Source organism: Eucyclogobius newberryi, unplaced genomic scaffold (assembly GCF_026437365.1).
Source record: "Eucyclogobius newberryi isolate DKJ021-1_F unplaced genomic scaffold, fEucNew1.0.hap1 SCAF_4, whole genome shotgun sequence".
Lineage (NCBI taxonomy): Eukaryota > Metazoa > Chordata > Actinopteri > Gobiiformes > Gobiidae > Eucyclogobius > Eucyclogobius newberryi.
Window position 1 is genome coordinate 35958386 of NW_027316056.1, and position 21706 is coordinate 35980091.

General features: G+C 49.1%; 2 protein-coding genes across 2 annotated transcripts in view; both read left to right on the top strand.

Annotated features, from left to right (window-relative positions):
* Positions 1-4739, top strand: part of cacng3a (calcium channel, voltage-dependent, gamma subunit 3a) — a 5579-nt gene extending 840 nt beyond the window's left edge. The window contains exons 2-4 of the mRNA XM_072463658.1: positions 1709-1792; positions 1865-2005; positions 4213-4739. Coding sequence (XP_072319759.1) covers positions 1709-1792; positions 1865-2005; positions 4213-4739 — 752 coding nt within the window. The remainder of the gene's footprint in view (positions 1-1708; positions 1793-1864; positions 2006-4212) is intronic.
* A 3773-nt stretch (positions 4740-8512) lies between these two features.
* LOC140377020 (uncharacterized) lies at positions 8513-21338 on the top strand. Its single transcript, XM_072462269.1, has 20 exons — positions 8513-9497; positions 9574-9673; positions 9883-9922; positions 11476-11517; positions 11612-11700; positions 11825-11921; positions 11993-12135; positions 12215-12387; positions 12527-12630; positions 12939-13327; positions 13399-13465; positions 15415-15487; positions 15562-15613; positions 15689-16009; positions 16088-16183; positions 16488-17970; positions 18411-18943; positions 19409-19479; positions 19559-19643; positions 19782-21338. Exons 1-20 carry the CDS (start codon positions 9332-9334, stop codon positions 20620-20622), a joined length of 4965 nt encoding a protein of 1654 aa, XP_072318370.1. The 5' UTR covers positions 8513-9331; the 3' UTR covers positions 20623-21338.
* The last annotated feature ends 368 nt before the right edge of the window (positions 21339-21706 follow it).

The following is a 21706-nucleotide window of genomic DNA, read 5'->3' on the forward strand; positions in this document are numbered from 1 at the left end:
CACAAACAGATTATATTAACACACATCTTCAAACATGGATCATTTCTACTATTATTACCCATTTTATATAATAATATGATAATAACTAGTGAGAACTTTGTCTAGATGTATTAGTCTAATGTCATACTGTGGGACATCGAGGCAAAACTCCCGCACAATAACAACAAAACCTGAATACGCTGGATATAAACAGTCAATATGAGGTCGTGTCTGGGCCATCATGAATATATATCATAATGTGGGCGTGTCGGTGGCTAAACTCGGCCCCTTAACTTACTTAACACTGAGATTAGATTGATAAAATGTATATATATATGAATAGGACAGACTTTAGTCACACAGTCGCACGCTCGTGAACTCGGGCCAACTCGCGGACCCCAAACGCACATCTCCCCCCCGCAGTCGCAAAACAAACGGTCGCCGGCCTACTTCTGCGCTGCGCTTTTTCACTTCTCAGCCGTTGAATGAGTTGTGTTTCCATGGCGACAGAGTCCTCTCATCAATACTGCTCGATGAGTGCCTTACATAGGGAGGGATCCGTCGATATCTGGCCCGGTCAGCGTTGGTAACGGTCGGGGGGGGGGGCGAAGGGGGGAGCGCTGATGGACTGGACTACGTTTGATATGTGCAAAGTGTCTTAAGCGATGGAGAGGTGGGAAAAGTGAAAGTTTGTGCATAGAAAAAGGGTTGAGAGTTCACTTTTCCATCGTATCACAGTCATTTATGTGTTTAACAAACCGAAAATGTGACAGAGACGGATAAAAAGCAGAATAATCAACATCCACTTTGCTTATTTATCTGGGGCTGAGTCAGAGGAAGCTCTTGAAACAGTAAAAACGCCCCCTACAGGCCGAACCACTCATCGAACTAAAATGCAGTTAAGACTAATATATTTTGAATTTTGCTAAAAAAAAAAAAAAAAAAAAGCACATTTTTTAAGTTTATAATTTCACTTCCTGTTTGTACATCACAGTAGGAAATTACCCAGCAAACACTGGGCCAAAACTCATCTAATGTCACCATTTATTTTATGTGACAAATGAAAATATATGAGAGTGACTTTATTTTGTTGAATTCATGTTTAGAAAGTCAAAAAAGTTGTTGCTATTTGTGTAAATTCTGCTTAAACTTTGACTGGAACGAGTGTGATCCTGGTGTGATGTCACTTCCTGTCATTTTCTACACTCTTTTCAACGTTTTCTCCACAAATACCTGCTCGATTGGTGTGAAACTATAATTTATATTTACAACAGGTACAAACACACCAAATAAAGTCAGAATTAGAAAATCGCATAAACCTGTCATACGTCACTTTAAGGTACTGCTAACGCTGAAACATTTTTAGTTTTCTCTCCTTTAATTTTAGAAAAATAAACGTTTTGAGGCCAGTTGGGGCTTGGAAGAGACTAAAGAAAGCTATATTCACCAAAATACAAAAGCTAATGGGAATATTTGGACCACGATCAGAAAGAAATCATATTATCAGACATATCACATATCAGATTTAGCGGTTTACACATCTTTTTTTTAAATAATCGAACTCAACAAACCTGTCAATAATCACACAAATACATTAGAATAAAGCAGATTTTGAATACTGAATACATTTGTTCATAGTTTTGGCGTTCTACACAAGGTTTACCGGTTCTGTGCAAATCACCGTGTCACAACGCATCTTTAACCCGTCGTACTGTCCTGTCTCTTGCAGGGACTTTCCGGGGCGTGTGCAAAGACATCGACCACTTCGCCGAAGACGCCGACTACGACCAGGACGCCGCCGAGTATTTGTTACGTAAGTCCCGGGACGAGGGTGACCGCGGGGCGACCGGACGGGGAACGCTGACCGGCCCTTTGTTGTTCCCAGGGGCGGTGCGAGCGTCCAGCCTCTTCCCCATCCTCAGCGTGGGGCTGCTGTTCCTGGGCGGGGTGTGCGTGGCCGCCAGCGAGTTCTACAAGTCCCGCTACAACGTCATCCTGAGCGCCGGCATCCTCTTCGTCTCGGCGGGTCAGTGGAAACGATAAGGTCCATAAGATCCGCGGTGTGAAGACGCAGAGACGCGACAGAGCACTGCGTAAAGCTCGTGTTAAGACAGATTAAAGATGGTCAGTTTGTCCTTTACTTTGCCTTAGGAAAGTGTCTGCTGGACATTTTAGCCCTCGACGTGTGACTGAGTGTCTTCATTTTTCATGTCGTTACTAAGTACGGGCATGTGGGTGGGGATAGGGGATAGGGTAAAACAGGAATTCTCTGAGAACTCAAGCCTCAGTTGCAGATCAATTCAGGATTAAAGTTATTATTTATGTTATTGACATGTGTACAGGCCTACGCTGTTGTCCTTCAGGTAACAGGCCTACGCTGTTGTCCTTCAGGTAACAGGCCTACTCTGTTGTCCTTCAAGTAAAAGGCCTACACTGTTGTCCTTCAAGTGACAGGCCTACGCCGTTGTCCTTCAGATAACAGGCCTACGTCGTTGTCCTTCAGGTAACAGGCCTACGCTGTTGTCCTTCAGGTAACAGGCCTACGCCGTTGTCCTTCAGGTAACAGGCCTACACCGTTGTCCTTCAGATAACAGGCCTACGTCGTTGTCCTTCAGGTAACAGGCCTACGCTGTTGTCCTTCAGGTAACAGGCCTACGCCGTTGTCCTTCAAGTAAAAGGCCTACACTGTTGTCCTTCAAGTGACAGGCCTACGCCGTTGTCCTTCAGGTAACAGGCCTACACTGTTGTCCTTCAGGTAACAGGCCTACACTGTTGTCCTTCAAGTAAAAGGCCTACACTGTTGTCCTTCAAGTGACAGGCCTACGCCGTTGTCCTTCAGGTAACAGGCCTACACCGTTGTCCTTCAGATAACAGGCCTACGCCGTTGTCCTTCAGGTAACAGGCCTACACTGTTGTCCTTCAGATGACAGGCCTACGCCGTTGTCCTTCAGGTAACAGGCCTACACCGTTGTCCTTCAGGTAACAGGCCTACACAGTTGTCCTTCAGGTAACAGGCCTACGCTGTTGTCCTTCAGATGACAGGCCTACGCCGTTGTCCTTCAGGTAACAGGCCTACGCTGTTGTCCTTCAGGTAACAGGCCTACGCCGTTGTCCTTCAAGTAAAAGGCCTACACTGTTGTCCTTCAGGTAACAGGCCTACGCTGTTGTCCTTCAGGTAACAGGCCTACGCCGTTGTCCTTCAGGTAACAGGCCTACGCTGTTGTCCTTCAGGTAACAGGCCTACACTGTTGTCCTTCAAGTAAAAGGCCTACACTGTTGTCCTTCAAGTGACAGGTCTACACTGTTGTCCTTCAGATAACAGGCCTACGCCGTTGTCCTTCAGGTAATAGGCCTAAGCCATTGTCCTTCAGGTAATAGGCCTACGCCGTTGTCCTTCAGGTAACAGGCCTACGCCGTTGTCCTTCAGGTAACAGGCCTACACTGTTGTCCTTCAGGTAACAGGCCTACACTGTTGTCCTTCAAGTAAAAGGCCTACACTGTTGTCCTTCGGGTAACAGGCCTACGCCGTTGTCCTTCAGGTAACAGGCCTACACTGTTGTCCTTCAGGTAACAGGCCTACACTGTTGTCCTTCAAGTAAAAGGCCTACACTGTTGTCCTTCAGATAACAGGCCTATGCTGTTGTCCTTCAGGTAACAGGCCTACGCTGCTGTCCGTCAGGTAAATAGCCTACGCCGTTGTCCTTCGGTTAACAGGCCTACACTGTTGTCCTTCAGGTAACAGGCCTACGCCGTTGTCCTTCGGGTAACAGGCCTACACTGTTGTCCTTCAGGTAAATGGCCTACACTGTTGTCCTTCAGACAACAGGCCTACACTGTTGTCCTTCAGGTAACAGGCCTACGCCGTTGTCCTTCAGGTAAATGGCCTACGCTGTTGTCCTTCAGGTAACAGGCCTACGCCGTTGTCCTTCGGGTTACAGGCCTACACTGTTGTCCTTCATGTAACAGGCCTACGCCGTTGTCCTTCGGGTAACAGGCCTACACTGTTGTCCTTCAGGTAAATGGCCTACACTGTTGTCCTTCAGGTAAATGGCCTACGCCGTTGTCCTTCGGGTAACAGGCCTACACTGTTGTCCTTCAGGTAAATGGCCTACACTGTTGTCCTTCAGATAACAGGCCTTTGCTGTTGTCCTACACCGTTGTCCTTCAGGTAACAGGCCTACGCCGTTGTCCTACAGGTAACACGCCTCACGTTGACTCTCACACTTCTTCCAGGTCTGAGCAACATCATCGGTATCATCGTGTACATATCAGCCAACTCGGACGACCCGAGCCAGAGCGACAACAAGAAGAGCTACTCGTACGGCTGGTCCTTCTACTTCGGCGCTCTGTCCTTCGTGCTGGCCGAGATGGTGGGCGTCCTGGCCGTGCACGTGTTCATCGAGAAGCACCGCCAGCTGCGCACCAAGGGCCGACCCTCGCTCCGGAAGCCCCCGCTCTCCCGCAACTCGTCCTACTACCGCAACCGCTACAGCCAGGGCCGCTCCCGCCGCCTCAGCTCCCGGAGCGCCTGCAGCTGGGGGGGCTCCTTCAGGGCGGCGCTGGCGAGGGACAGGGAGCCGCCCGTCGCCGCGGAGATGAAGCCCCCCGTGGCAGTGGGGCCGGACTTCATGCTGTACGCCGTGCCATCGCCGCTGGGTGACGGCAAGGCGGACGACGGGCGCGCTCCGGGGGGGCACAGTGAGGACGAGCTGGTGAACTCTGGGAACTGCTCGGCCACGAGAAGGACGACGCCCGTGTGAAGACATAAAGGACATGTATTTGTTGTTGTTGTTGTTGTGTTCAGGTGATACTCTCTATACATGTATAGGTTATTTTGATAAGAAACCACAAACAGTAAAATCTACTTTTCTGATCATTTATTGGATATTAGTGGCACGGTCATTTCCCCAATAGGCCTACAGTTCTCTAGTTTTCCAAGCACGTACACATCAGGGTAACCGGTCCTTTCCCCCTTGCTCTGCCCCGATCATCTCTGATACGTGATATGTTCGCTGGGGCCCCTCTTTGGGCTCTTTCAGTTTCCTCTCTGGACAGTGTGTCACCGATGTTCTCGCTGTTCCATCAAGTTTCGACTAAACCTACATCTGTGTTGCCTAAAAAGACTTGTCCGGCTGTAGATTTTTATCAGTGCTGTTTTTGGTTGACTCAGAATACTGAGGTCGGGTGTTGGGGTCTGAATACATGCAGGCTGCAGACCATATTCAGAATACTGCATTTGATGAACAGTTACTCTTTCATTTGATGGTTTTCAATATACATTTTGGTTCTTGATCACAACATTTAGGCTTGAAATTGCATGTTGTGGTTTTACTGTATATAATGCAAAGGAATGTGATGAAGTATTAAGTATTCAGAATACTGCACTCTGTTTGCATCAAGTGACTGAATATGTCACAAAATGCATTTTATTACAGGTAATCAATAATACTCTCTAACTAAAAAGCCTACATTTTTTACATATTCTTCCCAAAACTCTATATATTTAGGTAATATCTATACCTCTCCATGGGTGGCAGAATGATGGACTTTTAGTCAAGGCTTTTAGTCAAGGTGTAGTTTGTAAAACATGTTCAAAACAATGACAACACAGCAGAGGCCATGTTTTTGTGCACTTTTTTATATCACTATAAGGGTTACGTATTACTCCCAGACTGGCGGAACCTCCGGCCACACGCGTGACACACGTGTACGTAACACACGTGACATACGTGTACGTGACATACGTGTACGTGACATACGTGTACGTGACACACGTGTACGTAACGTACGTGACACACGTGTACGTGACACACGTGTACGTGACGTAGGTGTATGTGACGTACGTGACATACGTGTACGTGACATACGTGTACGTAACACACGTGTACGTAACACACGTGACATACGTGTACGTGACATACGTGTACGTGACACACGTGTACGTAACGTACGTGACACACGTGTACGTGACATACGTGTACGTGACATACGTGTACGTGACATACGTGTACGTAACACACGTGTACGTGACATACGTGTACGTAACACACGTGACATACGTGTACGTGACATACGTGTACGTGACACACGTGTACGTAACGTACGTGACACACGTGTACGTGACACACATGTACGTGACGTACGTGTATGTGACGTACGTGACACACATGTACGTGACACACGTGTACGTGACACACGTGTACGTACGTACGTGACACACGTGTACGTGACACACGTGTACGTGACACACGTGTACGTAACGTACGTGACACACGTGTACGTAACACACGTGACATACGTGTACGTGACATACGTGTACGTGACACATGTGTACGTAACGTACGTGACACACGTGTACGTGACACACGTGTACGTGACACAGATGTACGTGACGTACGTGTATGTGACGTACGTGACACACATGTACGTGACACACGTGTACGTGACACACGTGTACGTGACACACGTGTACGTACGTACGTGACACACGTGTACGTGACACACGTGTACGTAACGTACGTGACACACGTGTGCGTGACGTACGTGTACCTGACGTACGTGACACACGTGTACCTGACACACGTGTACGTAACGTACGTGACACACGTGTACGTGACACACGTGTACGTGACGTACGTGACACACGTGTACCTGACACACGTGTACGTAACGTACGTGACACACGTGTACGTGACACACGTGTACGTGACGTACGTGATACACGTGTACCTGACACACGTGTACGTAACGTACGTGACACACGTGTACGTGACACGCGTGTACGTGACGTACGTGACACACGTGTACGTGACACACGTGTACGTGACACGCGTGTACGTAACGTACGTGACACACGTGTACGTGACGTACGTGTACGTGACACACGTGTACGTGACGTACGTGTACCTGACGTACGTGTACCTGACACACGTGTACGTGACATAATGTGTAAGTGACATACGTTCACATCTAGACAAATGTGTCCCTTGTAAATGTACATTAAAAAGTCTTCTCATTTTGCATGTTCATCATCATGATGTGACTCAGTGAATCAATAATAGAAAATGATTCAATAAGAGGCACATCACTTGAATAACACTGAGGGTCTTATCAAAAGGCTGAGTTTCACAAAATATAATATATATATAATAGGGAAGGCCAAGGGTCCTTTAATCTCTAGTCTAGTTCTAATAACACCCACGGACCTCCTGAAACTGTGACCCGCAGGCGGGCTCTCTACTGCCACCACCAGGCTCCAGTTTACAGGAGGAGGCTCCTGGAACAGTTTACAGGAGGAGGCTCCTGGAACAGTTTACAGGAGGGAGGCTCCTGGAACAGTTTACAGGAGGAGGCTCCTGGAACAGTTTACAGGAGGGAGGCTCCTGGAACAGTTTACAGGAGGAGGCTCCTGGAACAGTTTACAGGAGGGAGGCTCCTGGAACAGTTTACAGGAGGAGGCTCCTGGAACAGTTTACAGGAGGGAGGCTCCTGGAACAGTTTACAGGAGGGAGGCTCCTGGAACAGTTTACAGGAGGAGGCGTGACTTCAGAAGGGCCACAGGGAGAGAGAGATTGAGAGAGGTAAAACAACACATCCTATAGAAATATACAGTATATTTATATGTTTGTAGTGTGGTTTGTTGAATCACACTCCAAATCCAGTATAAGTCCTTTTAAAAATAGAAAATACTATGCATTCGGTTTTGGGTCATTTTCCGCATCTTGTTGTTGTTGTTGTTGTTTAGCAGCCAACTGCAAAGGTGCATTTACCACCACCTACTGTGAGTGTGGACAGATCACAGACCATAATACCAAAAGGGGATTATTGTAGTGTAACACAACAGGTCTTAACTCTATAATCTTCCAATTAATCCTGTTTTATATAAGTAACTGTAGCCTAACATGACTTTTGTGACTGGATTGTAAGAAGATTCAACAGATTGAATTCCTGTTTCTTATTTTATATATGGGCAGAGAGTATCAGACAGAAAATGGTATTCAGAATATCCTGTCTATAATCTTCTTCTTTAGTGTTTTATGGCGGTTGGTATCCAAGAGTTACATTATTGTGATCGCCACCTACTGTAGTTGTACGTCTTAAGACTTTAGTTTAAACTGTATTCAACTGCAATAAAACACCAAAGAAGAAGAGAAGACTTTTTTTTTACTTCATTCTTTACACTTTCTTCTTCTTCTTTGGTGTTTTTTGGCGGTTGGTATCCAAGCGTTATACTTTATTCTTTACACTCTATTCTTTACACGTCATACTTTACACTTCATTCTTTACACGTCATACTTTACACTTCATTCTTTACACGTCATACTTTACACTTCATTCTTTACACGTCATACTTTACACTTCATACTTTACACTTCATACTTTACACTTCATACTTTACACTTCATTCTTTACACTTTGTTCTTGTCTGAAAGAGCGTCACGTTCTGTTTGTCTGAAGTCACGTCACGTGCTTTGTGTACTTTGTGTAACACTCACTTCCGTTTCCGGTCTGCGCCATTTTGATGTCACGGCGAGGAGGAGACGCGGAGGCGCACGTCGTGTCCAGAGGATTCTGTGGATTTACATTGAAGAAACGACGGGAAACACATCGCCACCGCGGTGTTCGTGAAGTGGAGTTTAAAAGTGGACCGAAGACGTTCCCCGCGCGCCCCCGCACGTGGATTTATGAGATAATTCTCGATTTTGTTTGCCTCGTTCTTGGTTTAGCATTGTCAGGCTGTTAGCTTAGCCGTTAGCTTTTGTTCGGACAGTGTGGCTCCTAAAGCTGTGTTTTCCTCTTCCGGGACGTGTTACACGACAGAGGACCGTATATTTGGATAGACTTTTGTGTTTCGCTTGTTGCTTGGTTACCGGCGGTGCCTGTGGACTGTGAAAGAGCGTGTTTTCCGGCGTAAGAACTTGTACAAAGGCGAACATTACCTCAAAGACAGTGGGACTCCGGCCTGCTGTAGCCGCGCCGCAGAGCTCCCCGTGTCCGGCCAGAGCCAAGGACTTCACTGAGGACTGGCACATATCTTCTACTCAGCACTGCGTTTGCATTTGCTCCATGGACGTTTTTGGATTCGTGCAGGACCCGATTGTCACCATGGGACTGTAAAGACTGTGGGGGGCACAGGTGCCTCTGATGGCGACCCCCTTTCCCTTTTACTAAAGACTGTCATCTGTGAGCTTCACCTTTTTACAGCTAGACATTTCTGTAAAGAAGGGTTATAACATTAAACGTTTCTATCCTTCTGTGTTCAGTACTCACCCTGTTTTTATTTTATGATCAAAGCAGCCCTGTGTTTCCCTTGTTGTTCTCTGAGTAGGTACAACTGCGTCACACCGCGATCATGTCGTGTGTTCATTATAAGTTCTCCTCCAAACTGGACTACAACACGGTCACTTTCGATGGGCTCCACATCACGCTCGCGGAGCTCAAGAGGCAGATCATGGGCCGTGAGAAACTCAAGGCCACAGACTGCGACCTGCAGATCACCAACGCGCAGACGCGGGAAGGTAAGCCCCCCCCAGGACCTCTGCGTGTGGCGCTGCGGGACCCTGGTACGTGCTGACAATGTTCTACTGTTTACAGAATACACGGATGAAGAAGTCCACATACCCAAACACTCTTCTGTCATCGTGCGGCGGACTCCTCTTGGTGGAGTCAAGCCTGCTGGCAGGACGTTCATTGTGTATGTATTATACTGCAGTTTACTGCTTTTTCCACCATGTTATTACTCCGGCACAGTCCGGTAAAGAACATGATGTGGACGTGTGATCGTCTGAACGTTGGTCATTAGGCTCCACCTCCTGTTGCATTCAGCGGATTGCTAATACTTTTCATAGTTTGATATTTCTAGAGCTGAGTAACCGTAGTAACCGTGTTCCTCTGTGTTCCCAGGGAGCGTTCTGACACAGCAGTGGTTGGATCATCTAGACCAGTATGTAAACCAAACCCTAAATCAACACACTCACTCACACGCTTCACTTTTCACCCTGAAAACATTCTGTCAACAATGATCAAGTTGCGTGTATGCACTGTGTGTTGCCTACATTTGTGTCAACATATTTTTATTCTAAATGTTATTTAATGTACATTTGAAAGCTTTTATAAAGATAGATTATTGTTCCAAGTAATGCCATTTTATTAACTGTGTTAATATGCTAATGTGGAGAGCAACAAACTTCCAAATGTTTTAAATGCTCTGGTCTACACACATCTAATACTTGATTGTATTTCATATTGAAATGGTGTTGTAGCCTGCTCACGGACAGGCAAGTGTACTGCAAAGTTTTGCTTGTAAAATACAATGGTTACTTGTATTGCTAATTGATAAATGTTTATTTTCTGTGAAAATATATTTGTGGCTCAATCTAATGGAGTAATGTGTGCCTGGGATTTCCTGTAAACTGTTTGACAGTTACAATGTGAGGCTTTGACCAAGTCTTATGGTCTTCCAATGCTAAACTCCAAGTCTGTCACCTCAGTTTTTGTTTTGTACATTTTTATCTTCAAGATGTTACATTTTACCCCACAAAAGGCTCAATGATTTTTCGGGGTTTAAAGTTTTTCAGCTTTTGTCGTTGGTTATTAAAGTTTGGGGTTGGTTCTGGTGCTGTGCTCAAACCGAGGCCTTCCTGAGTTGCTGCAGTGCGTGTTCTGGTGTAGTGTGTCCTGTAAGCTGTACGCTGCAGAACCTGTCAATAAAGATGAGAGTGGTTCACTGTCCGAACCGATTACACCAGATCCCTGTGTGTTCCCTGTGCAGCAAATCCAGAGTTTCTGAGCCCAACACACGGAGGACTCGACCTGCTGCGACTACACCAGACTGTGATAGAGACGGTTTGGTGCGACTAGTGGCCTGAATTGGTGTCTTTTATTTTAGGGTTTGGGTGGAATACTTGACAACGTGCAGGTTTGGTTCATTTGACAGAAGCTGCATCTAAACCTACCTTTAAAGTTTTATTATAAATACTTTATTGGAACAAACGTGTACTTAAATAGGGCATTGTGGCCTGTGGAAGAGAAATTGCCTGCAAGAATAAAATGTCGAGTATCCCATAGAGAGCATAATGCTTCAGCAGGTAGTACTTTTGAGACGTCTCAAATACTGTGCCGTCCGTTTGAATGTTGCTGATGAAGCCCAGAGAGAACGCAGACCGCGGCCAGTCTCAGGAGGAGGGCAGCGAGTGGAGTTTGAGTCCAAATTAGGCTAGATATTTATAGACTTCAGACTTAAAAGAGCATACTTGAATGGATCCTACTCATCTGCTTGTTAAATCTGTATTATAGAACTTTAAATGTTTTTAGTAACCACTCACCAGCCAGTTGGGGATTTCCATATTTCTGTTTTAGCTACAGCAGTGTGCAACAAAAGAGCTAGAGTTGTTCACGGTTTGGGGGTCCGGTGGGCTGTGATCCCCCTGTATGATGGAATATAGACCCTCATGGCATGTTAACATGTGAATTATTTGTACTTTGATTCTCCTCCAGACGGATTCTTCTCCTCAGTTGACTCTTGCCCAACTCTCCAAGGTACTGCTTCTGTGCATGAGGATTGTGCACTCGAATCAACAGCATTTTTCCAACAACCGAATTTTGAATTAAATGTTATGTTTGTAAATTGCAGACTGCAAACCTGGTTGATGCAAATGCGTCGGAAGAAGACAAGATTAAAGCCATGATGACTCAGTCCAACCATGAATATGATCCAATACAGTTAGTCTCGAGTGTTGTTTTCACCTCATTTATTAACGCTTTTGTTACATTTAACCAGTTTAATTTGATTTCCATGTATTTTGAAACATTATTTTGTGTTAAACGTTGCACTTGTTCCCTTTAGCTACTCAAAGAAGGCCCTTGGGCCGCCTCCTGCACATTACATGTGTTTCCGCTGTGGAAAAGCGGGCCACTATAACCGCCAATGCCCTATGATTGCGGTAACATTTCTAACACTTTTAATGACCTGGAATCGTGACTGGAATGTGACTGAACTGCTCGACTTTCTTAGGTCCAAGATAAGAGTGTGGAGATGCCCAAACCCGTCCGGACCAGTAAAGGCATTCCTCAGAGCTTCATGGTCAAGGCAGAACCAGGGGCCAAAGGAGCCATGCTGACCAGTACTGGAGAATATGCCATACCTGCCATAGATGCGTATGTGTCCGTGTTTATCCTCTTCAGTATCTCCATTGGCCTTAATACTTAACTCTTCTGTACTATTTGGCTTCTACAGGGAGGCGTACGCACAAGGGAAGAAGGAGCGACCTCCGTTTGTCCCTCACGAGCAGTCGTCCTCTGAAGATGACACTGACCCCATCCCCGACGAGCTGCTGTGTCCCATCTGTAATGACCTCATGACCGATGCAGTGGTCATACCCTGCTGTGGAAACAGCTACTGTGATGACTGTAAGTCCACACATTCACCTACAGGGTCACCTGAGAGCTGACCATTTAACCTTAAGTGTCTTGGGAACAAACTGTTCAGGTTCTTCTTTGAGCCACAAATCCTTTCATTTGTCCAACTGTAACTGTATTTTGTCCACAGGCATCAGGACGGCGCTGCTGGACTCAGAAGAGCACATCTGCTACACGTGCAAACAGTCTGATGTTTCTCCTGATAACTTGATTGCCAACAAGTTTCTCCGACAGGTAATTTATCTGCCATTTATTGCACAAACACTCATGTCCGTCTGCGATGGATGTACGAGTGGCAGATGAAAAAAACAAGGCACTCTGTTGAAGTTTAAAAGCCTTTATTTAAACATTAAATCAAAAACACACTCATGCGTTTGAGCTCGGCCAAGCCCTCTGGTGCCTGAGTCATTTGTCATATAAATGTGTTTGCTGTAACTTATAGTAATGTTTGCAGATTGTGGGACAATGTTGTGTTACAAGTTGCAAACCAAACCGTTAAATATAAGATGCATGTTCATTAAATCAAACTTTCTCTAAATCAGGCTGTGAACAACTTCAAGAATGAGACGGGCTACACAAAACGCATACACCAGCCAGTGCAGCTCTCGGCTCCGCCCCCGCCTCGTCTTCAGCTGCTCCGATCTCGAAACTCCAGACCGCAGGACCCTCTGATGCCCCTTGTGCAGGCCCCTGTGCTTCTCCCTGCACCGGCCCCTGTGCAGGCCCCTGCAGAGCCCCCTGTACCGCCCCCTGCTGTCAGTGCAACAGTCCCTGACAGTGTAACCCCTGCTGCTGCTGCCACGCCCACATCAGCCCCAACTCCACCACATGCAGCCTCTTCTGACTCTCAAGGGGCCGTCCATTCCCCGCCTCCTGCAGCCCACCACTCCCCTGTGAACACCCCCAGTCACGGAGAACCCCCGCCTCCCGGGTATGTCTGCCTTTGAGTCAAAGACGCAATTAATGTGCCGTCATTTTCAACATTTGTATTTGTGTTTTTAGAGAGTCCGATCCGAATCCTATTCCACGAAAACCTGAGCCGGCAGGACACTCTGAAAGTATTGCACAGGTGAGTCTTTAGTGAGCCCTTTAGTGAGCCCCTTTAGTGAGCCCTTTAGCAAGTCTTTAGTGCGCCCTTTAGCGAGTCTTTAGTGAGCCCTTTAGCGAGTCTTTAGTGAGCCCTTTAGCGAGTCTTTAGTGAGCCCTTTAGCGAGTCTTTAGTGAGCCCTTTAGTGAGCCCTTTAGCGAGTCTTTAGTGAGCCCTTTAGCGAGTCTTTAGTGAGCCCTTTAGCGAGTCTTTAGTGAGCCCTTTAGTGAGCCCTTTAGCGAGTCTTTAGTGAGCCCTTTAGTGAGCCCTTTAGCGAGTCTTTAGTGAGCCCTTTAGCGAGTCTTTAGTGAACCCTTTAGCGAGTCTTTAGTGAGCCCTTTAGCGAGTCTTTAGTGAGCCCTTTAGCGAGTCTTTAGTGAGCCCCTTTAGTGTGCCCTTTAGCGAGTCTTTAGTGTGCCCTTTAGCGAGTCTTTAGTGCGCCCCTTTAGCGAGTCTTTAGTGCGCCCTTTAGCGAGTCTTTAGTGCGCCCTTTAGCGAGTCTTTAGTGAGCCCTTTAGCGAGTCTTTAGTGTGCCCTTTAGCAAGTCTTTAGTGTGCCCTTTAGCGAGTCTTTAGTGAGCCCTTTAGCGAGTCTTTAGTGCGCCCCTTTAGCGAGTCTTTAGTGAGCCCTTTAGCGAGTCTTTAGTGAACCCTTTAGCGAGTCTTTAGTGAGCCCTTTAGCGAGTCTTTAGTGAGCCCTTTAGCGAGTCTTTAGTGAGCCCTTTAGCGAGTCTTTAGTGCGCCCCTTTAGCGAGTCTTTAGTGCGCCTTTTAGCGAGTCTTTAGTGCGCCCTTTAGCGAGTCTTTAGTGTGCCCTTTAGCGAGTCTTTAGTGAGCCCTTTAGCGAGTCTTTAGTGAGCCCTTTAGCGAGTCTTTAGTGAGCCCTTTAGCGAGTCTTTAGTGAGCCCTTTAGCGAGTCTTTAGTGAGCCCCTTTAGTGAGCCCCTTTAGTGTGCCCTTTAGCGAGTCTTTAGTGTGCCCTTTAGCGAGTCTTTAGTGTGCCCTTTAGCGAGTCTTTAGTGCGCCCCTTTAGCGAGTCTTTAGTGCGCCCTTTAGCGAGTCTTTAGTGCGGCCTTTAGCGAGTCTTTAGTGCGCCCTTTAGCGAGTCTTTAGTGCGCCCTTTAGCGAGTCTTTAGTGCGCCCTTTAGCGAGTCTTTAGTGCGCCCTTTAGCGAGTCTTTAGTGCGCCCTTTAGCGAGTCTTTAGTGCGCCCTTTAGCGAGTCTTTAGTGCGCCCTTTAGCGAGTCTTTAGTGCGCCCTTTAGCGAGTCTTTAGTGCGCCCTTTAGCGAGCCCTTTAGTGAGCCCCTTTAGCGAGCCCTTTAGCGAGTCTTTAGTGCGCCCTTTAGTGAGCCCTTTAGCGAGCCCTTTAGTGAGCCCTTTAGTGAGCCCTTTAGCGAGCCCTTTAGTGAGCCCTTTAGCGAGCCCTTTAGTGAGCCCTTTAGCGAGCCCTTTAGCGAGCCCTTTAGCGAGCCCTTTAGCGAGTCTTTAGCGAGCCCTTTAGCGAGTCTTTAGCGAGCCCTTTAGCGAGTCTTTAGCGAGTCTTTAGTGAGCCCTTTAGCGAGTCTTTAGTGAGCCCTTTAGTGAGCCCTTTAGTGAGCCCTTTAGCGAGTCTTTAGTGAGCCCCTTTAGCGAGTCTTTAGTGAGCCCCTTAAGTGAGTCTTTAGTGAGCCCTTTAGCGAGTCTTTAGTGAGCCCTTTAGTGAGCCCTTTAGTGAGCCCTTTAGCGAGTCTTTAGTGAGTCCCTTTAGCGAGTCTTTAGTGAGCCCTTTAGCGAGTCTTTAGTGAGCCCTTTAGTGAGCCCTTTAGCGAGTCTTTAGTGAGCCCCTTTAGCGAGTCTTTAGTGAGCCCCTTAAGTGAGTCTTTATTGCGCCCTTTAGTGAGAAAGAAATCCATCTTATACGTGTTTTTGTTTAAGATTACATTTTTTCTTTCCAGGATGAAGCTGCTCGCCTCCATCTAGGTGTCCTAGGCCACCCTCCTCCCCCTCAGAGGTCGTCACATCCCTCAGGTATTCATTGTTGCTGAAGTAGTTTGAAACAAACTAGAGTTAGTATAAAAGTAACTTAATGTCTGTTTGCTCAGGACACTCGAGGCCCCACCCGTCACACCGAGGAGGGAATCGATCATGGGACAGGTACGTCCTCTCAGCTCCATTGACTGTTACTTTTTGAGCACTGCAGTCATTCATCTTATGTTTTCTGTTCATCAGGTCGTACAGGAACAGAGAGCATAACTCTCATGTCCAGACGGCCCTGCCCCCGGCCCCCATCATGCCGGTGTATGCAGCCCCACTCTTCCCCCCTCCCCCACAGGTCTATCCCCCGCCATACAACACCGGGCCTGGTCTGATTCCTCCCCCTCCACTCGGCTTCCAGCCTCCCCCTGCGTATATCCAGCCCCCTCCGGGCATGAACCCCGCCTGGTTACCTCCAGGGGCACAGCCTCCTCTGATGGGCATGCCCCCCTCCCTCCCCCAGCCCCCAATGTCTAAAGAGGACTTCTACAGGCAGCGCCACCATCGCCAGGACAAGTATGTTTGCACTTCTGAATGCATCAAAATATTACGTCTTTAACTTTTCTTTTATTAATAATTGCCTCATGTTTTTAGAGTTACATCTAAACTGGACGAGTTCACTAAAGACTTCCACAAAGAACTGATGAAGTACAGGGGCGCGCCCAAGCGGCCCAGACGATCCTATTCCAGGTAAGCCCCGGAGCGTCCCGCTGTAGTGTGTCTAGGCCCCGGAGCGTCCCGCTGTAGTGTGTCTAGGCCCCGGAGCGTCCCGCTGTAGTGTGTCTAGGCCCCGGAGCGTCCCGCTGTAGTGTGTCTAGGCCCCGGAGCGTCCCGCTGTAGTGTGTCTAGGCCCCGGAGCGTCCCGCTGTAGTAAGTCTAGGCCCCGGAGCGTCCCGCTGTAGTGAGTCTAGGCCCCGGAGCGTCCCGTTGTAGTGTGTCTAGGCCCCGGAGCGTCCCGTTGTAGTGTGTTAACTGCATGTGTTGTGTTTTTCAGGTCCCGCTCCTACAGCCGCTCCCCGTTCAGTCGCTCCCCGTACACCCGCTCCAGGTCCCGCTCGCGGTCCTACTCGTACTCTCCCAGTCGGTCCCGCTCACACTCCCCCTCCCACGGGCCCCCTTACTCCAAACGCAACGGGCGCAGCTACGGGCGCTCCAGGTCCCGCTCCAGGTCCCGGTCCTACGGGTACAGGCGCTCGGGCTCCCCTCGCACGCCTCCCGCGTACAGAGGAGGGCCCTGGGACGGCGCTGAACACGCTGGTCCGTATCGATCGCGCTCGCGCTCCCCGGGGGGCTACAGGGGCCACAGCCCGGGGGGACGCAAGCACCATCACAGAGACATGCCCCCCTACGACATGAAAGGAGCCAGCCCGGGGGAGCACTGGGACAGCCAGAGCTACAGGCAGTGGGAGAAGGACTATCACGACTGGTACGGCAAATACTACAAGGACTACAAAGAGTACGACGAGCACGCGTCCCGGCATCACCGAGGACGAGGCAGCAGAGACCGGGACAGGGATCGAATGTCTCCTTTACCCCGCGATTATTCCCCGCACGCGAAAGGGCGTAAAGGTGCCCACCACGCGGCATCGTCCACCGCGGGACCCAAGTCCAGCAAAGCCGTAAAAGGAAAGAAGATCAAAAGGAAGAGGACCGGGGACGAAGCTGAAACTGCCAATCAGGCCGTTGACCGAGGAGACGCCACGCCGGTCCGAGACGAGCCCATGGACGACCTTCCCCCCGTCACTAAAACCCCGCCCTTGTCCTCCAAGTCTGGCACTGTCACAAGTAAAGCACCGTCTAAAAGCACTGCGGTCTCAGGAAAAGCCCCGTCCAAGTCACTGATGAAGACCGACAAAACGAAGAAAGAGAAGCCGGTGAAGGCCAAAGTCAAGGTCAAATCAGAGGCGCCTAAAGCCAAAGTGGACAAAGTGAAAAAGAACCCGGTGGAAGTTGTTGTCAAGAAGAAAGAACCATCATCTACAATAGGAAAAACTTTGAAACCTAAAATTAAAACTGAAGATGTTGCGAACCCGGCCACACCCAAAAAGGACAAGGCCAGAAGTGCCGTTTCAAAGCAGGTCCCGTCTAAAACGCCCCCGCCGCCTCTGCTCGACCAGCCTGTCAATCACCCACATCTGCACGATAGCCATAGACTGAGCCATGACGTCCGGAATAGAAGAGAGTTACCCCAAAGAGAAGGTCTTCTCCCGTACCCGGCCCACCACAGACCCCTGTCACCCATGGAAAGGGGCAGGAGGGTGGTGGAGGAGAGCCGCTCCCTGCTGGGGCCGCCTCCAGGGAAACTGAGGCGCATAGAAGGACCAGGACTGACCCGGGACTTTCCTCCACACTCGCATGTATCCCATAAGCCTGTGCTGCAGCGGGTGGTCTCCCCCTCCGACAGACCCCTGTCAGTGACTGTGAGTCGAGAGTCCAGCCGAGAAGATCGAGGGCATAGGCCCTTTATGGACCTCAAGGTGGGTACAACTGTGGCCCCGATAACCCGGGAAGAGCCGCGCCCGAACTCCCCTTACATGTCCACTAATGAATGTAAAAGCTGCTAAAAGCTCCTCCCACTTGAACTATGCACTTTAACTATCGAGATCCAGCACTTTACTTACTCTTAAACTATTTAACTTGATCTTTTTAGCGCGCTAACTTTCAGTGTCGAGTTGTTTCTGGTACTTTTTGTTGTGTAACTCAGTCCTTTGTTGTTATTGATATTTTGTACTGCACTTTGAGCCTTTTTCCAATGTGGTTTTAACTGCAAATATGAAATAAACTAAACTGAATGAGAAATAAAGATTGGATTGATACAGATTTGGACAAACAGCTTGTGTTTTTTGCTTCTTTGACCTCTTGGAAGGACTCAGCTTCTACTGCCCGCTACAATGATATAATGAGTTTTTCTGTTCAGATCCAAGTGAATCCCACACGGAGGATCAAGTTGAACAGAGAAGTGACCAGAAGAGGCAGCGCGGACACGCCCCCCTCTGGTCAGGAGAAGACCACCATGTTCTCCAGTGGTCAACCAGAAGGAGACCGCCACAGCCCCGAGTCCAGCCTCCGGAGAGAGCCTTCCCCTTCAGCCGACAGAAGACCTGGCCCCGGCAATGTGGGGGACACCAGGTCCGAGAGGGAACGTGACAGGGGCCCCGACAGAGGCCCTGACAGAGGCCCCGACAGAGGCCCTGACAGAGGCCCCGACAGAGGCCCGGAGAGGGGCCGGGGCCCGGACAGAGACAGGGGCTACGAGCGGGCCAGGGACAAGAGCAGCCAGAGAGCTGCTGAGGATGAACGGCCTTCGAGGAGCGAGCAGAAGAGCGAGAAGAACTCCAGCGCTGGCCGGTCTGTGTCTCTGGACAAAATGACCATCGCAGAGAAGACGGCCAAGAGACAGACGGAGCCGGACAAGCCCAGTGCGCTGCAGAAGGACCACAGACCGGAAAGGTTGGTTCTACTAATGTGGCTCTGTTTACAGACAGTTTTTATTGCAGTAAATGTTGTTTGTTTTGGTAAATATTGGAAGTCATTTTTTGCAGCTTTTAAAAATCAATGCTTCTCGTGAGAATGATCGGTTAATACTGGGACGTGAAAATGATTTTTCGTCGGATGCTTCTTAGATTTCCCTTGGGTGCTCTGGCTTTCCTCGCCTTTCAAATCCACGTGCTAAAGGTCGTCTTTGCAGCAGATTCCATTAACAAAGGGGTGAAAGAAAGGTTAAAAGATGTGATAATGCTAAGCAGCTTTGGTCTGCGCTTTTGCAAGCTTTGAAATATTTTTATATTCCACAAAAATCTGACATTTAAGGCCCTTGGAAGTCCATGTAGATGCATTCATGCGCCGAAACAAACGCTCCAGCACTGGAATATGTAAACACAGATGTTAATGTGTAATTTCCTCCTCATTTCCCAGGAGCGTTTCCAAGGACAGAACAGACAGAACAGTGTCCTCGGGAGAGAAGCCAGCTGCTGCTCCGAGAGAAGGTAAACGTGTGAGGCAACTGGCTTCAGTGGCTTTAGACTCGTGCCATCTCATTAGGAAAGTGTTCTTCTGTGTTCTCAGGTAAGGACAACCAGGAGCCTTCTGCCAAGACCAGGCCCAGGATCAGTCGAAAGGTCCTCTCCTCACACTCCGGGACATCTGCCAGGCAAGTCCTCCTCCTCCCCCGTTTACGTTCTCTGTCCCGTTAGAAAAGGAAGACTTCAGACACTTGGAATTTACGTTTAAAAATCCTCTCGTTTGATTCTGTGACTTAATAATAAAGTTCTGAATCCTTCGCTCGCAGATCATCTCAAGAGTCCAAACACGGCTCGGACCGACCGAGGCACGCGCCGACCAAACCCGGCGAGTCGTCACCCGGCGAGGAGAAGCAGGAGCGCCCCGGCCCCACCGCGGCGAGCCCGTCCCGAGCGGCCCAGCCCCTCATTCAGCCCCCGCCCCGCTCCAAGTGGGACGACGACGAGGAGGAGAGCCAGGACAACGAACCGAGCGCCCCCCAAGAACCGTCGCCGGGGTCCCAGCGAAGCACGGAGCGGGAAGCGGAGGCGTCGAAAACGGCGAAGGCGAAAGACGACAAGAAGCCTCGGCCGAAGAAAGAGGGCAAAGGGCTAAAGACGTCGACTAAAGCGGTCCGAGAGGACGCCAAGGACGAACCCCGGGCGGCGCGAGAGGAGAAGACAGCCGAGAACAAACGCGCGGCTTCTGACCCCGGAGCGCCCGAGCCCCGGCGCGTGCGCTTGTGCTCGGATCTGGCCCGGGAAACGGACGAGGCGGCGTTTGTCCCGGACTACAGCGAGGGAGAGGGGTCTGAGGCGGAGCGGGGGCGGAGCGACAGCCCCAGCCCCTCCCCCAGCCAGCCCTCGCGGAGCTCCACCCCCAACAACGGTAACGGCAACAACGAAGACGGCGACGGCAAGGATGTCGCCGGCGGCGACAAGAAGAAGCATAAGAAGCAAAAGAAGCAAAAGAAACACAAGAAGCACAAGGAGAAGGAGAAAGACCGAGAGCACAAGGAGCACAAGCACAAGCACAAGAAGAAGAAGCGCAAGAAGAGCAAGGACCAGGATGTGGACGGCAAGACTGAGCAGGACGAGGGGGCGGAGGTCGAGCAGGGACCATCGCTCTGAAGATCGTCCACAGAAGGTCTGCTGCGGAGCCCGTTCTGCTTCACGTGTTCTGCTTCACGTGTTCTGCTTCACGTGTTCTGCTTCACGTGTTCTGCTTCACGTGTTCTGCTTCACGTGTTCTGCTTCACGTGTTCTGCTGCGGAGCCCTGGGGCACGTGTCATTGTGCAGCACTTTGCCCGTTTACGATGAATGGACACAACTTGACGATTGCCCGTTATGTGACGAGAGGAGGAACATCTCAGGGATTGTCTTTGTCAAGCAGTTTTTTCGGAATTAATTTGTAAATAAATGTTTGTTTTCTTTTTAAAGAATGAATTATGCTCGTTTAAGCCGGAGTGTGTTGCTCCGCAGAGCCCCGAGCGGGCGGTGCACTCGCGTTCAGAGTCCCTCGAGCCGCTCTGGACTTCTGGACATGTTGAGTGTCAATGTTTTTTTTTTGTTCATACGTTCTCATCAGATCTCGAAGCGACCGAACGCGCCGCTTCTTGTAAATTGTATCTATTTTGCAAAAATGTAGATTATTGTACAGTTGATGCGCTGAAACGTGCGCGCGCATCTGGAGATTCTGGGACTGCACTGGAGCGTTTAGAGTGAAGATGAACTGACCGCGTGGCGTCGGTGCCAGTGCGGCGACTGTAGAGTGCGAGCGACTGTGCCACTTACGACTGTGCGGGAGGAACATGAGGGTTTTTTTAATTAAAATGTTTTGACCTCATTGATTGGCTGTTGTGCTTCATTATCCGCACACACACCTGCACACATCTACACACACACACACCTACGCACACACACCTACACCAACACACCCGCACACATACATCTACACACACACACACCCGCACACACACACCTGCACATCTACACACACACACCTGCATACACATACACATACATACATACACACGCACACACCTGCACTCAAACATCTACACACCTGCACACACACACACACACACCTGCACATCTACACACACACACCTGCACACACACGCACACACCTGCACTCAAACATCTACACACCTGCACACACACACACACACCTGCACATCTACACACACACACCTGCACACACACGCACACACC

Bases quoted from the DNA above. Each gene is read 5' to 3' on its own strand.
- LOC140377020 (XM_072462269.1), top strand. From the start codon at position 9,332: ATGTCGTGTGTTCATTATAAGTTCTCCTCCAAACTGGACTACAACACG. The intron at 12,136-12,214 runs GTATGTGTCCGT...TGGCTTCTACAG, and splicing joins GCCATACCTGCCATAGATGC to GGAGGCGTACGCACAAGGGA. The intron at 15,614-15,688 runs GTACGTCCTCTC...TCTGTTCATCAG, and splicing joins GGGAATCGATCATGGGACAG to GTCGTACAGGAACAGAGAGC.